Raw genomic sequence first — 16,372 nt, forward strand, 5'->3', positions numbered from 1 at the left:
TCAAATTATAGTTTCTGTTTTGGGATTTCTTTATCAAACCCCTTGGGACTTCATGTGTAAAATTTAGTGTTCCTCCCTTTTGGCTGATAGAATTAGGCTCAAGCTTTATTGCCTTCAGATTATATTTAGTCATGTTAGAAGTTAAATTGCAAAGATAGATAATAAACTGTACTTCATATTTTGTTTGTTTTCTTTGGTTTAGGTGGTTTGAACTAAAAGAAGCTAAGAAATGAATGATGCACAGTCGCAGTGATATAGAACGCTTACATTGCAACTTCAGCTATACAACTTTTGCCACCCCAATTGATCGATGGGTATATAACTTTCTGTTTACACCCTACCAAACAAACAGTGTGTTCTTCTATTTTTCATCCAGCTTTTATCTAATATACATTTATCATTTTCAATCTTTGTTATACATTTAAGGTAGTGAGACAAAACTAATCAAAGAGGCAAACGCACAAAAGTTGATGAGGTGCTATAAAATTGCTGAAAAGGTAACCATACTATATTCTTATTTTCTTTACAGTATAATTCCATTGTCATATAAATTAATTTCATGTGTTACAATATTTTCTTTCGTTGCCTAGGGTGATTTCTTAACAATCAATAGTACTGGAGAAAAAAATTGAGCGTTGCAGTAAACAATATTTGTCGTATTTTATCATTCTAGATAAAGTAATAAAACTTCTACAAGTTTTGATGTCTGTTGCATAGATTAAATCTTTCATACGTAAATAGTATAAATCTTTCATGGCATAGACTTTACATCTTTGAAACATAATCTTTCTTATAATTTTTAATCCCACAGCAACGTGCGGGTAGAACTTTCTAGTGTTATTCTATATACGTAGCTTATGCCACAGGGATTGGATAAAATTTGATTAACCGAGTGCTGAGTGGGCACTGCAAAATCAACCCGCCGAAAGCAAATCTTCCTCACGTACGAAGGGAATGCAGCCGCCCATCACCTCTCAAATCTTCCTCACGAAGGGAATGCAGCTGCCCATCAGCGCTCAAATCTTCCTCACGAAGGGAATGCAGCCGCCCATCAGCGCTCAAATCTTCCTCACGAAGGGAATGCAGCCGCCCATCAGCGCTCGGGCTAGCTTCGTGCTTACTATCACTAGTCTTTCGCTTAAGCATGTGCTTTATCTCTGCTTCTTTCTTATCTACAAAGATCATAAGATACTTAAAAGTAGTTGACCAGAGTAAGCGTCGAGATCTCGTGTTGGTAGGTCCAATCTCCTCAACGTCCATTTCCACAGGCTCGGGGGTAAACCTGCGGTATTGACAAAGGATCCTACAGAAGAACACCGCAAGAGCAAGGAAGCATGCAATACCGCAGATAAGAAACAGGCCCCAAAAGCTTGTTAGAGATAGCAGGCCTCCATCAACATTATTGAGTTGAGTAGGGCACTCGTTATGCGTAAGCCACTTATTACGGATCTTTTGCAGATGACCGTTCTCTGAGAGTTGAAGAATTGCAGTCGACAAGTCAACAGCAAGAGGAGAATCCTTTTGGAAGGCCTGAGACAAGGAAACTAAATATGAGAGTACAAAACAATGTTGTGGCTGTAATAACCCGTCTCGGGATTTACGTAGGAAAATAGGTATTTTTGTATTTTTCACTAAGTTTGGGGGATACCTTTCCTTTTAAAATTGTTTTTCTAGCCTTAATTGGTGAGCCCAAGGGGCCCACCCCTGTTTTTGTTCCCCGGTCTCTTCCCTTTTTCCTTTTCCTTTATTTTTTTTGTTACTGAAAAGTCTCTCTCTTCTCCCTCACTCTCTCTTCCCGTGCTCTCTCTCCTTTCTCCTCCTCTCAGTGCTCCTTCCTCCGACAAGAACACACACACACACACACCCATGCCCACACCTATAACTCTTTTCTAACCCCGTGGTTGTGCTTTGGACGTCAAACCACGAAGAAAACCACCTCGGAGGCATTTCCCAGTTTTCCGGCGAGCACCGCCCCTTTCGAGGCAATTTCCGGCCAAAACACGGCGAGTTGGCCGGCGTGCGAGGTATCAATCTCTTCGTCTCGCTGAGTACTACAACTTTCCTTTTTGTTTCACCCAATTTCATTGAGTATTGAAGAAGTTATTTTCATTTGAATCTTACCCAGTTCCGGCGTACACCCGTGGCTTCCAGGCTGTTTTCCGGCCAACTCCGACCACAATGACGGGAACCAAGGGTATATTTCGATTCCTTACCTTCGGGGCTTCAATTTGGTATATTGAATGACATGTTTTGGTTGAGTTTTGAGCTCCAACGGAGCTTGGGAATTCTCCGGCCGAAGTCCGGCCTTCCCTCTCCTTGGAATCCGGCGAACCACCCAAACCCAAGGCCTTTGGGCCTTTCCTGCCAAGCCCAAACCCATTACCCTTTTAATTAGGCCTTTGGGCCGTGAGGTTCAAGCCCAAACCCATTTTCTGTTTTAATCCAAAACCCAAAACCCAATTACCCTAACCCAAAACCCTAAAGCCCTGACCCGTGACCCGTGACCCGTGACCCGTGACCCTGACCCTGACCCGTTGACCCGTGACCCTGACCCGTTGACCTGTTGACCCGGACCCGGTCTGACCGTTGACCCGGTCAACGGTCAGCGTTGACTTTGACTTTGACCGGTCAACGGTCAACCTTGACTTTGACCGTTGACTTTTTGGGTTTTCGTGCGGGACCCCTCCTAGGCTAATTTCGACGTTCTGAACCCGTTTCCGATGTCCGTTTTCCCAAATTCAATCGTTTGAGTGGAGTTTGACTAAATGTACCTTTTTTGTGCTTAGGGGCGTTTAATTGTGGCGTTTCCTTCTTCGCTAGATGGCGTGGCTTTTCGACGGCGAAGTACTGTGAGTGGACCCCTTCTAAAAATGCATGTTTTGATAGTAGAAATGCATACATGAAAAGCATGATTTGATGATTATGTTTTATGAACGTTTTACGAGATAACATGCTTACTAAGGCTAGTTTGAATTATTACTATTTTTCCTATAACCCATGTTCTTATAGCATATCTGATGGATGACGATATGATATTTAGAACATGTTTAGAACACCTCTTTATAGTATAGATGATGGATGACTTTATACTATGAAGTTGATTTTCAATATATGTATGTTCACTGGTTTTGTACTTACCTAGTGGTCCTTTCCGCTACGGGACGTAGGGATAGATCCGGTCCGTCCCGGGCGACGGTTTGGTGTTGGCATAGGGCCTGGGGTGTGTTTTCCTCTGACTGTCTGCTCAGAGACGGGGAGCCGGCAAGGGGCCTGAAGTGCATTTTCCTCTGACTGTGTGCTCAGAGACGGGGAGCCGGCATGGGGCCTGAAGTGTTATATCGGACATTCACTAGTGATTATTATTTTATGCGAATGATGATTTGAGACATTGCACGACATGCTAGGTTTCGGAAAACCTATGTTTATCATTATATTTGTGTTTTCATAAAACCTGGGGGTTAGTATGTTGATAACTGTTTTATTATATATATATCAACTTGGTCCACTCATGTTTGTTTTGCGCCCCCTTCAGGACTTAGAATCGAGGCATACAATCCCGACGTCCAGGCATTTCCGCATCGGCATCTTCGAGTCCTCTCGGTGTAGGACCCACTCCTTTGTTTCATTCAATTTTATATTATTTTCTTCTAATGTTCTAGATTAGAGGTGTGCTCTGAACACGGTCCTTATTTGCATATTAATTATTCTTTTATATTTTTTAAACCTTATTTATCCCTTGTTTTCAGCATTTGCACTCAATAAATGGCTTTCGTCACCTTCGGGTGTCGGCCAGCACGTGCCTATCCTGGTATTCGGGGAATATCGGGGTCGGGGCGTGTCAGTGGCTGTCTTGTGAATTCCTAACTGACAAATGCATCACTCAATAAAATTAAAAACCGAAACACTGAATTTTTAACGATAATGTTATTTGTTCCTGTATAAGGCATCCATAAGAAAAATAATAAAGGCAGTGTGGTTGAAGATCAGCATTTCATGGTCAGAGTATTCATTTTTCCAAATCTAAATGTATAAATACTTACAAATCCCCATCCGCTTTTGCTAAACTCCGGCCCTACTGTCCTGAATGCGCATTTGGTGCTGGACATAAACAACTCAATGTAAGGAAGCTCATCAACGATGGCAGCTACCCCACCACGTGTCGGTCCATCTGTAAGGGCTTTAATATAGGCTTCCATGTCTTCCAACTTAACCAGTCTAGATTCCGCTATGTTCATCTCATCAACCAAATACCTCCAAACGAATGACCCGTCTTGAACTCCGATTCGATCATTACTTGATATCAAGTTGTCAATCCCTTCAATCCGTGACGTCAGCCGTTGCACCGTGAGAATTGAAGTCAAACTAGCCGTGTAGCTGGAATTGATAATTAACACTACAAATAACCATATAATCAGCACCAGCCGTCCCAGGGTGCTCACAGTGTTCTCTCCTGCACCAAGTCCAAGTCGCAAAGGATGTTAGTAGTTAATATTACGAGTTGCATTCACGAGATAAAGGAAGATTAAGCATGAAGTACATACTCTGTGAGAAAAACATTGTGGAGAAACTAAACCTGCAAATCAAAAGCGGTATCAGTAAAAGTACTCGTATAGGCACTTATCAACGGCCATAATGATGTAAGATATACTAACCAAAAAATGGTTATGAGCTGTTGGCTCGGTGGACCACGGAACTCATGATTGATCCGGTGCTCAAGAATCCAAACAACAGCTCCCACGAAAAGGAAGAAGGCACCGGTGACCAACCACATCTGGTAAGTAAATGGCTTGAGGAAAGCCCAAGCGTTTGATTTTTCCTCTTTGACAGGAACAACTACAACAAGTCCCGATTCCATGTAAGGCTGTGTAAAATCAACTATTCTTGTCCTATTAGTAGTAATTGTAATATCTCCAACAGCTGCATCAAATTTCTGAAAAGGAAAAAGGAAGTGAGCAAATCAAAGTTTTGATTAGACAAAACTGTACATAAAGGTGATTCTGTTAACCTAAATACTCACATTTTGCGCAACCTGGGCTACAAGACTGCTGTACTCAGGATTCCTCTTACCATCTCCATACAACATATATGTCCGTGGCACAGCATACGGCAGTAAGTTTACAGCAGCTTCAAAGACATCAATACAGTATCCTCTGACCCCTGGAGGGCTCTTATCTTTAACCACAAAATCTTCGTAACTTACCCGATAAGGCACTCCAATTCGCAGTGGCCTGCCATTGTTGGGAAATACCCATCCCCGAGGTATAGCTGTAACTTCACCAGGCCATATAACGCTATAAAGTTGAGCAGTCGTATTCCTATTGAATGGCTTCTTATATAATATCTCTGGAGCAATGACTGAGAGACCAGTAGAATTTGACCAATAGCCAACTCTACGGGAACCAGTTCCTCCAATATTCAGAATGTCATATGCTGGACGAACTAGATATTTATCTTGATCAAACTCAATCTGACCACTTATACCTGTGAAGTTCATCTTAAGAATCGTCTGTAGATATTTTTGGCCTCCATCAAAAATACGGAGTGATGTTAAATGCAGTGTGCTTTGATTTGTGTCATTCAACCTTCGGTCATTAGAGAAAGATACATTCCCACCTTCGTTGAAGAAAACATCAAGAGCACGGGCTGCTAGCCAAATAGAGTCGTATGCATAGAGCGCATAAGAATTGAAGCTTGGACTCCCGTCATGTTGCAATTTGCTCCATCTAGACATAAAGCGCTTTTTGAGATCAGTATCTGGGGTATGATGACGAAGAGCAACAACTCCTTGTAAGAGATTCATTGTGTCGGGGCCAGGGGGATTTAGTGAATCTAAATGAGAAGGAAGCCAATCCGTCGCAATCCAGACATAGCCACTGGTCATCATTCCAAGTGACTTGGCAATGGAAAAAATAGTTAAACCGGAGTCGGGATTAACATGTACAATATAAACCCGAGATTCCATGAGGTTCACTCCCACCAACAATTCATTGATATCGCTTTTGGGGGCTCCAGGAGAGAAGGCAGCCTTGTATGAGATCTTAGAACGCTTCACCGCCAAGGCATCGCCTAGTATAGAAATCCCGTTTCTGCCATAATCATCATCTACAAAGATTGCTATTACTTCTCTCCATCCAAAATACTCAACTAAATCAGCAACCGCATACATTTGGAAATAGTCACTCTGTGTGGTTCGGACAAAATATGGGAATTGGAGAGCAGCAAGGGAGGGGTCTGTTGCTCCAAATGATAGAAGTGGTACATGGAGCTCATTAACAACATGGGATATGACATGAGCTATTCCAGAGGATTGTGGGCCGACTGCAGCAACCACGTCGTTTTCAATCAGCTCCATAGCTGCAACGAGAAAGACATCACTTTATTTTTTTAGTTTTAAGACAGAGCGAGGCAGGGATAACAATAATATTTATAAATTTATCCATTCTGAGACAAGGACATGGTGATGCCAACAAAATTCGAAATGCAGTGCTCAAGCAGGAAGAATCTTACAAAACAACCAATTTACAGATCATAATGCAAATACATAGAACCAAGGACTAGTATTTCGAGACTCTGATCATCTAGCAATAAAATTCAGCATTATGATGGCAACTAATTTGATAAATGAAATCAGTAGCAGCTTGATCTAAAAGCTGGTTTCTTATTTAGTAGGATCCTGTTTTTCCACTCCAGTAGACCATAAAAGAAGCAGGTTGTAGGAATACCTTCAACAGTTCCAAGAAATCCACTGCAATTCGTGTCATGGAGAATAATGTTCAATTTTGTCCCGCGAAGAATGCTTTGATCAGAATTGACATCATCAATTGCAGCTAAAATTGCCGGCTTGGCTGCCCTCCCAATAACGGAATTGAAAGTAAACAGAGCTCCAATATTCAGAGAACTTGGCCTGGCAGACAAATGCGTGGCATTTTCTGTTCCAGCCATCACTTGCATGGACACCCACATGCACAAGATCAATGCAAGCAGTGTTCTTGTCTTGCATACATGGTCAGTAGACCTATTCATCAGCAATACCTCCATGCCTACAGAAATCTCTGCAACTGCCGGTCGAAAACTTGTTAAGTCTTCAACTTGGACTAAGCAGTGAATCAAACTTAACAAAGACCTGTAAAGAATGGCAGATTGAAGATTAACATCATGGGTTCCAAAATTCTCAGAAGATAATCCAGATTATATATTTTACCTTGAACACCAAGATTTTGCAGCAAAAACCCAATTAAAATTCTACTTTAATATTGTCTTAAAACACCTTGGATTCTTGAAATTGATACCCAAATGGAACCAAAAGAACAAGCTTGAACATGAGGCTTTACTCAAAAACTCCTATTAACAAATATAAATAAATAAAACCAATTAAAATCCTCTTGAATAATGGCTTAGACCACGTGGTTTCTAAAAATTAAAATTAATAACCAAATGGGAACCAGAAGAACAATTTTGACATGGGTTTTACTCAAAACTCCAATTTTGAACGGCTAATCAGTGTACTAAACTACCATCATTACCAAATCAAGCCAGGAACCCCTATTCCTAAACAGTATAAAATACCAAGTATTTATATGAACAAGTTGGTGAAGCAAACCACATGCAGAACATAAAAGTACACAAAAAGTTAAAATAAAATAACAGTCTTAAACAATAAGATTTTCCAAAAGAAGTTGAGTGGAAGAAGATAGCATTTTTAGATACCTGAATAGCCAAAGTTGGGTGAAGCTTTAGCTTTCAACAGTTTAGACTGTACATATGCATCTGCATATGCTGTTTCTCTTATAGTCTCAGCTAGACTTCTGTCTTCCCAGAACTACGGGTGGGCATAAAAACCGTCAAATCAAAAAACCGAATCGAATTGTGACAAAAAAAAAAGGGTAAAAAACCCCGTTGACCAAAAAATTCAAAATTGGAACAAAAACCAAACCGAACCATTTCAAACAGTTCCAGTTCCGGTTTGAAAATATTAAGAACAGAAGGAACCCGACCTTACCATTTTTAATATAAATTATGGTTTTATTATTATTTTTATATAAATAAGACAATTTTCCAAGAAGACCATGTGCATAAGCCCAATATTTTTCTTCACTTCTCTCCTCCTTTGTTGTTTTATCAATTTTTTCCCCCTACTTTATTTTTCTCCATTATTTTCTAGTATATTATGCATTATGTACACTTTAGTTTTAGTTCAAGATATACACTTTGGTCTTGATATGAGCTTTTCTATATTTTGATTTATTTTATATGCACACTTTCTATCTTCCGGTCACAAATTTTGTAGATCTAGTAGTGGAACTCAAATTTACTTGAATTTGTGGTTGAAATATATGTTTGGTATTAGAAGTAGAAAATTAAAATAAAAAAAAAATATATATATATATATATATAATGATGAACCAAACCGAAACCATCATGAACCTAACCGTACGGTTTTAGTAATAAATTTAAACAGAATTGCATCGAACCGAACTGTTAAAATTTTTTGATTCCAATTCCGTTTGTGGGTGGAAACTGATTGAACCGGACCGTACCCACCCCCACCCACAACAGTCTTCCAAGCACAAGTAAAGAATCAACTTCTGGCTTTTCATTTTTTAGGATATTTTTTATATTTATTATTTATTTTATATGCATATTATATAATATGCATCATTTAATTGGCTGTCCGCAAGTTAACATATATAAATGATGATTTAGGTTGAACAGTTGAACTTCAACCGATTCTTGAGCAATTTTGTTATTATTTTATTTAATGCTTTTTAGTAAAATGGTATTGAGATTAATATAACTTTTCGATTTTGGTCATTGAGATAGTAATTGAAATTGAAAATTGATAGAAATGGTCACTAATTTTGTCTACCGTCAATCATTTTGATATTTTTATGAAAAATCTTAAAAATATTTTTGTCCAATAACCCCTCGTTTTTCCATTTAACAGAGATTTTTCACAGAATGACCAAAATAGTTGACGGCTGACAAACTCATGAACCATTATTATCGATTTTCAATGTTAGGGACTAAAGCGATGAGTTATGTCAATGTCAGAAATCATTTTGGCTAAATTCATTTAACTATAATTTTATCATTCACTAAAATGATACTCAATGTAACTTATCTTATCAGTGTTCATAGTTTCTTTGTATTTATAGTAAAAATTAGAAAAAAGGAATAAAATAAAACATGTTTTGTTTGAATTGGGGACGCCATCAATTAAAAATAATGTACTAACTACTAGGGCAATTCACAACTTAAAAAAATGGTAATCGTATAAAATGTGCCATATGTGACACATGTGTGCATTATACTTGTGTAAACATGAGAATTAAGTATAAAGAAATATTTGACCAAGACCCACTATAATTTTTCCAACAATAAATCAAAACCCGCTATAATATTTATTGTGATCAACTTCTTGATGTTAACTACAAGAATTTTCTTTTTCTCGAGTTTTTTTTTTTTAAATGACGAGAAAAGAAAGTCTTCCTATTTGAACTTTCTTAGTAATAATTAATACCATAGATTAACATCTATATCATGGGTGGGGGAACATTCATAATTTAATACAGCCAATTTAATGTATTAAAGAGAATTTGTGGTCCAAAATGAAGCTGTCAAAATCCGTGACCAATATTCACACATCCACATTCGTACTTAGTCTTCATGATGGTTTAGTACCTGTATCAAACCTGGGGCGGATTTTGTGAGCATTTTTTTAGGTACCTACAGATATTTAGTGTCGACGTATTTGATTGTTAGATTTGATCAAATTACTTAAATCGAGTGTTTGAAGACCTTTAAATCACATAAAATGATCAAATATGTATCATCATTGAGCATCTATAGATACTAAAAAAATTAAATCGTACACATTCATACTTAATCTTCATGATGGTTAAGTACATCTATCAAACTTGGGGTGGATTTTGTGAGCTTTTTCTGGAGTACTTATTGCCGTTTAGTGTCGACACATTTGATTGTTAGATTTGATCAAATTACTTAAATTGAGTGATTGAAGATTGCTAAATCACACCGAATGATCAAATATGTATCATCACTGAACATTTATAGATACTATAAAAATTTAAACCGTACACATTCATACTTAATCTTCATGATGGTTAAGTACCTCTATCAAACTTGGGGTGGATTTTGTGAGCTTTTTCTTAAGTACCTACATGTATTTAGTGTCGACACATTTGATTGTTAGATTTGATCCAATTACTTAAATCGAGTGATCGAAGATCCTTAAATCACACCGAACAATCAAATATGTATCATCATTGAGCGTCTATAAATACTAAAGAAAAATCTAACCGTGTACTCTACATAAGCCATGGGATCACAACTTTAGCCATGTCCAAAACGTAGGTTGCATTGTTTTACTTCTTTGTTTCTCTGAATACAGAAAGATTCACATTAAAGAGTCGATCTGTTTCTCCAAATTCAAGCCCTCCAAAACTTGGACGTTATGCCTCTTGCACAATTGTATTTCATCCACCATTTACATGTGGTTAGCTTAGCTCTGCCTTGATGAATACTCAAATTGTTGGTTATTGGGAAAGAGGAAAATAGTAATGGCAATTTAAGGCATGCCATTTTGTGCTTTCAATTCTTGGGGGAGCCACTATTCATACCAATTCCTAGGGTCTTGGTTCTTTCTTACCGTCTTGTGTGGTTTAGAGAGTAGAATTACTATTATAGTCTGATTACCAAACTTTATATAATTTGACTCAACTAATCCATTATCATCCTTTCATTAAAAAAAAAAAAAAAGAATATTGTCCTTTATTGACATGGGAAGTAGGACCTTTAATTTGGTAGGTAGAACAGAAAAAAATTGCCACTAGATAGAGGGTATTAAATTTGTGAACAACCATGCAAGGGTGGTCACATTATACAGTGTGAGTGACGAATGCACTATTATATTTAATGGCGTAAGTAAGGAGATTTTGGACTTTGTGCAATAGAACGAACACACAACTATATCTCAATGATCTAGTCACAAGTATAACTAATAGGAAGATTTAAACTTGTTGCAAGAAAATAAATACATTGCTCGAAACAACTAACAAAACCCTTTTGTGTTTTGTGTGACAATATAATTTTGTACTTTGATTTTAGATATGGAAAATATAAAAAGAGTTATTGCATCTGCCAAAGTTTTGGAAAACGACTACAAAGACTTGGCTCTGATGCCACCTCCTCCACTAAGTATTTGATTAGATTATACGATGACAACAAATAAAATATTGAATAGGAACCAAAAATATCTTAGTTACATTTTTAAATAATCAAAATAGGGTAGAGCCTTTGACAAATTCATTTTTATTTCTTACATATTCTTTTTTATTTCAATCGTCAAATTAAATGAATTAAAAAATATTAACAATAAAAAATTAATAAAATTATGTAAGAGATAAAAATAAAAATAAAGCGTAAATAACACAATCCTTAAAATATTTATCACGCACATACTCTTCTCTGAAGTTTAAAACACAATAAAAACACAATTCTCTATAAGCTTATTTGAAGAATCCCTCAGAAAGGGACTGACAAAAACCTGGTCAAAGATGATTTCATGGCAAACCTTTAAGCAAAGCATGATTAATTAGGGTGAATAATCATTGTCTTCCAGACAATCTTCCATCAAAAGAAGCCAACGTGAAGCTGCATGTGTTCCTTTCACCGTACACTTGCGTTAATTTTTGCGTTTTTTTGCTATCATTGTTTTCTGTGAATTCGAAAGGTCGTTGGCTGCACAGTTGTCACCTCAAAGTGGAACAAAATTACAAAATATCTGAGACAAAGCCAAACAATTCCTTGTTTTTTTTCTCCACAACGGACGTAAACGTTCTTTTCTCCACAAGAAACAAGAACATCAAATTAACATCACCTCAAATTAGCCACCTCTTTCAACATTGGTTTAATAAATCACAGACATGATTGTTTTTTTTCATTATCACGATAGAAATTTAAGTTATGCTTGGCGCTTTCATTGTAGATAAATTTTTTACTGTTAAGAGATCAATTTACTGACACGCCTAGAAGGCCATTTTGACATTCTAAATTAATAATATGACGTCACGTGTTTAAAGAATTTCATATGACTTCATATGATTAATTTGAGACGCTGCTATTTTAAAATCTTTATTTGGCTTATTAAAAGAATAACTTAAAGGTCAGATAGAATTTTAAAATAACAGTGTCTCAAACTATTCGTGTGAAATCACAAATTTAAAACACATGATATCATGTTATTAATTCGGAATAACATAATGACTTCCCAGATTGGTAGGCAAGTCGTTATGTGTTAAGAGATATTTTCCATATCTGTGGACGATAAGAATCGGACCAGGATCCTCTCCTAATCTAAGGATGAGGATCCTCATGACCAAGGGATGTGGGCCATTGGATTTTTATCCAACATTTACAAACAGGCGGGTCCCTTTAAAGTTATAATAATTATAACCGTTGGATTTTTATCCAACGGTCCACATCTCTTGGTCATGAGGATCATCATCCTTAGATTAGGAGAGGATCCTGGTCCATAAGAATCAAATAATGTAGTAGAAGGACATGCCAAACACGACAAAAGCATCCAACTTCAGTAAATGTAAAGGTCATCGGTAACTGTTTAACGGTGTGTATTCAAAGCATATCACTATATCTGCATCAACCAAGACTATTCTTAAGTTGATCTTTAATTTTAGGATACAAAATTGCCAATTTCAAACATGACAAGTTTTATGACTAGAATTCGTACAAACATATGACCTGATGTGTGTTTAACTAACACATTTAAAACGCAATTAACGCTGTTTAACTAATATAATTATTAAGATGATAACTTTTCTCGTTTTTCATAAATAGTATGTGTATTGTATCATGTGTATTAATCAACTTGTGGGCTAACAGAAACATGGTATTGTTGTGGTCTAACAGATGTGAACTTAACAAGCTAACTTTTAGGATTCATGTTAATAAGAACTATTAGACTGCAGAGCCCAAATATTTGCTTATGATTTTTCTTAAATAGGGTTGAAAAGCTGAACCTGCAATATGAAAGGATCGAATGATGTCAGAACCACATGATCGGTTTAGTTAAAAGAAGTACATAATAATATCTATTTGCAGGAATTATATCGTGCTCAAGATATTAATCTTCGAGAAGAACTGCAATGGACTCCATTTACAAAATACAGAAAACTTAGAACTGCAATTGACTCCTACTCACATCATGTTTCCATGTATTGGCTTGTAATGTCACCCCACAGTCACATTTTAAATTTTCTTTGGATTGACCAATTATAACCGTGTAAAGTTTACTTACGTTTTCTGCAACCATCTTCACAAGCTCATCATAACTGGGATTGGACTGGCCATCACCAGAAGGTTCAAATCTGTAAGGAACATCATACGGGACTAACTTCAGTGCTTCATTGAACACATCATAAGGTTGCCCAGCTGAATTTGAGATTGTCTCATGTCAAGTAATTTATCAAGGACAGAGAATGAGATATTTCTGTTTTCATTCATAAAATTTTCAATCGAGTGTGCAACAGCCCAAACTGTGTCATAAGCATAAAGTCCATAGACATTTAACTCGGAACTTGCTAAACCGTCTTGCTGCATTTTTTTCCACCTAGACATAAATGCACGCTTTCGACTGGACTCTGGAATATGCTTACGTAAAGTAACTACACCTTGAAGGGCAGTGAGTGAAGTTCGGTTCATTGGAGAGAATGAATCTACTGTAGTAGAAAGCCAATCTGTTGCAAACCACACATAAATGCTTGTCATCATAAGAAGTTCTTTGGCGACAGTAAAGATTCTCAACCTAGGATCGGGATCAACATGAACAATATAGACACGACGGCCAAGAAATCTGAGTTTATTGAGCAAATCAGCAATGTCATTTAAATTATATTGGACAGGCAAAGCCAAGTTATGAGAAATCCTTGGCATTGTTTTGTCAAGTTCATCATGTAAAGCAGATATTCCATTCCTCCCATAATCGTCATCCACAAAGACAACAATAACCTCTTTCCACCCATAAAAATCAATCAAGCCAGCCATAGCAGCCATTTGGTGAGCATTGCTTTGTGTAGTTCGGAGAAAGAATGGGAATTGGAGAGCAGAAAGAGTAGGATCAGTGGCAGCATATGAGATAAGAGGTACTCGGAGACCATTAGCAATTTCAGTGATCATATGAGCCATTGAAGAGGTCTGTGGTCCGATTATGGCTTCTATACTTTTGTCAAGCACCTGAAAAACTGCTCCCAGAAAGTGAGCCATTAAGAAATGTGGGTTACATTGATTGCAATTCAGAGTGAAGTTCAATATCAAACATCCCAAGAGAGGATACAAAGCGCAACATATGGAAATATTAAAAGGAAATCAACTTTAAAACTAGGCGCGGTGCCATTGAAAATGTATATGCAAGACAAAAAAAGAGCTCATGAAGGGCTAATAGTGGTGAAAGAAATCTTAAACTAATCAGAGCAGAGGTGAGAAAATTAGCGATTGATTCCACGTGTTTTGGAACTTCAAATCTACAACAAATACAAGAGGTGAGAAAATTTGAGTCATAGCAACCTGAGAATGTCCTATACATCGTCTTACAACTCACTAGCACTTTCAAAGTACCAAGGAACTCTAGACTCAATTATTAAGATGTACTACAAGAACACTAGCGATGAACTACTCAATCACTGCAAAACTACTACTAAAACACTATAAAGACACTAAACAAATGACTTTCGAAAGACTCGTTTCAAGGAATCATTTGAAAGCTCCCTCAAAGGTATTGCATAAAGTCATTTTCAATTCCCGCTATCCAAATTTTGTTCTACATTCCTAATAAATTATGAACTGGAACAAGTAATGATATTCATACGCAGAAACAAGAATACCGATCAATTAGTACCTTCAACGGATCCCAAGAACACACTAGAATTTGTATTCTCCATAAGCCACCTCAGCTCCGTCCCACTGAGTATTCTTGGATCTGTATTAACATCAGAGAGTGCAGCTTCCATGGCTGTCTTTGCAACTCTACCAATAACCGAGTTAAAACTAAAAATTGCTCCAATGTTCACCACAGAAGGCTTCTGGCAGTAAAAACAGCTAGTGAGGAAAACCCATATCAGAAATTGCAGTGGCAAAACTACAGCACCCCTCATTTTTTTTTTCCCTCTGCAGCAATTCCTCACAGTAAAGTCTCGAACTTTTCTAAAACCCATGTTTCAAAAGCTTCATATAATCAGTAAATATGGCATGAAAACACATAGGATATTCAGCAAACTTTGGATAAAGATTGAGGAGGAAAGCTTTATTGCTTGATCAGTGAACTACCCAGTTGAGGGCACTCATTGGTGAACTGAAAAACCATAGAAAGTTGGTAAATTTCACCTACAAATTATTGATTTCCAGAGAAATTTTCAGTTCAACTTCACAGAAGTGAAAATTTTAGAAGTCCAACAGTTGAACAGTTGAAGGAAGGAGTCTGTTGTGGTTGAATGATTGAATTTGGAAGTGCAAGTGAGCATGATGTTGGACATTATGAAAAAAAAGAATCACACTAGAATGGAAGAAGCACCAGGTCTACTTCCAATGTCATATTCTCAAAGCTCATTATTTTTCTTAGACCATCTCCAATAGTGATCTAAAACCTAAAAATATTTAGCCCAGAAAATTTAGGTTTTAGCCCTGAAACAGTTTTTTTGCTCCAACCCTTCTGGCCTAAAATTTTAGCCCGAGATTATCAAAGAATGAATTAAGGCTAATTTTTTTTAAATTAACTTTTAAAAAAAAATTTATGTAGCCTATACTAAATTAATTATATGAACATTTTAACCTAAAAATATTTAAATTCCGATAAATTTTGAAAAATCACTAAATCAATACATGAAAATCATGATAAACCACACAAACTTAATACAAACGACATTTAATAAACCACATAAACTTAATACAAATGACAATTAATAAACCGCATAAACTTAAAAAGAAAAAGAAAAAAAAAGACAATTAATAAACCACATAAACTTAATACAATCGAAAACTCATAAACTTAATAATGGTATCCACCATCAGATTTTTTTGGTTGAATTTTAAGTTAAATAATTTTAGCCGTTGGATTTATATTTGGACCGTTAGATTTGATTATATTCGATCTAAGCCGTTGAATTCAATAAATATATAAATATTAAAAAAAATTTGAACGTGGACCGTTGGATTAACCAACGGTCCAATTAAACTGGCTGTTGGATGAAGAAAAGTAGCCATTGGGCTACAGTGACGCTGAGACGCAAGGGCGGTAGCCCCACGTGAGTGGGCCTCGGTTGGAAAAGTCTCTAGCGTGTGC

The 16,372-nt window shown here is 36.9% G+C and overlaps 2 protein-coding genes and 1 long non-coding RNA gene across 4 annotated transcripts; 1 reads left to right on the forward strand and 2 right to left on the reverse strand.

Moving 5' to 3' along the window:
* Window positions 1-726: 726 nt before the first annotated feature.
* LOC148694120 (glutamate receptor 3.4-like) lies at window positions 727-8,179 on the reverse strand. Of its 2 annotated transcripts, none has more exons than XM_088700417.1 (7): window positions 7,708-8,179; window positions 6,723-7,123; window positions 5,018-6,354; window positions 4,653-4,930; window positions 4,542-4,573; window positions 4,041-4,450; window positions 727-1,530 (listed from the first exon to the last, which is right to left on the reverse strand). In XM_088700417.1, the coding sequence occupies exons 2-7, from the start codon at window positions 7,036-7,038 to the stop codon at window positions 940-942; spliced, it is 2,964 nt and encodes a 987-aa protein (XP_088556543.1). In that variant the 5' UTR covers window positions 7,039-7,123; window positions 7,708-8,179; the 3' UTR covers window positions 727-939. The 2 variants fall into 2 exon arrangements, with proteins under 2 accessions (XP_088556543.1, XP_088556544.1); XM_088700418.1 differs by lacking the exon at window positions 7,708-8,179 and adding an exon at window positions 7,202-7,652.
* On the forward strand, window positions 1,713-3,714 carry LOC148694121 (uncharacterized). The gene is made up of 3 exons (XR_015966865.1): window positions 1,713-2,024; window positions 2,126-2,194; window positions 2,787-3,714. It is a non-coding gene; the product is annotated as an uncharacterized LOC148694121 (long non-coding RNA).
* Window positions 8,180-13,133: 4,954 nt separating the features above from the next.
* On the reverse strand, window positions 13,134-15,593 carry LOC137740415 (glutamate receptor 3.7-like). Its single transcript, XM_088700419.1, has 2 exons — window positions 14,933-15,593; window positions 13,134-14,279 (listed from the first exon to the last, which is right to left on the reverse strand). Exons 1-2 carry the CDS (start codon window positions 15,246-15,248, stop codon window positions 13,435-13,437), a joined length of 1,161 nt encoding a protein of 386 aa, XP_088556545.1. The 5' UTR covers window positions 15,249-15,593; the 3' UTR covers window positions 13,134-13,434.
* Window positions 15,594-16,372: the final 779 nt, after the last annotated feature.

Source organism: Pyrus communis, chromosome 9 (assembly GCF_041283825.1).
Source record: "Pyrus communis isolate YQ-2024b chromosome 9, ASM4128382v1, whole genome shotgun sequence".
NCBI classification, from domain to species: domain Eukaryota; kingdom Viridiplantae; phylum Streptophyta; class Magnoliopsida; order Rosales; family Rosaceae; genus Pyrus; species Pyrus communis.

Excerpts from the sequence above, each read along its gene's own strand:
- LOC148694120 (XM_088700417.1), bottom strand. The coding sequence starts at position 7,038 with ATGGAGGTATTGCTGATGAATAGGTCTACTGACCATGTATGCAAGACA. Across the intron at positions 6,355-6,722 it reads ATTTCTTGGAACTGTTGAAG|CTATGGAGCTGATTGAAAAC; the intron begins GTATTCCTACAA and ends TTCTCGTTGCAG. Across the intron at positions 4,451-4,541 it reads CACAATGTTTTTCTCACAGA|GAGAGAACACTGTGAGCACC; the intron begins GTATGTACTTCA and ends GACTTGGTGCAG.
- LOC137740415 (XM_088700419.1), bottom strand. The coding sequence starts at position 15,248 with ATGGGTTTTAGAAAAGTTCGAGACTTTACTGTGAGGAATTGCTGCAGA. Across the intron at positions 14,280-14,932 it reads GTTCTTGGGATCCGTTGAAG|TTTTTCAGGTGCTTGACAAA; the intron begins GTACTAATTGAT and ends TTCTGGGAGCAG.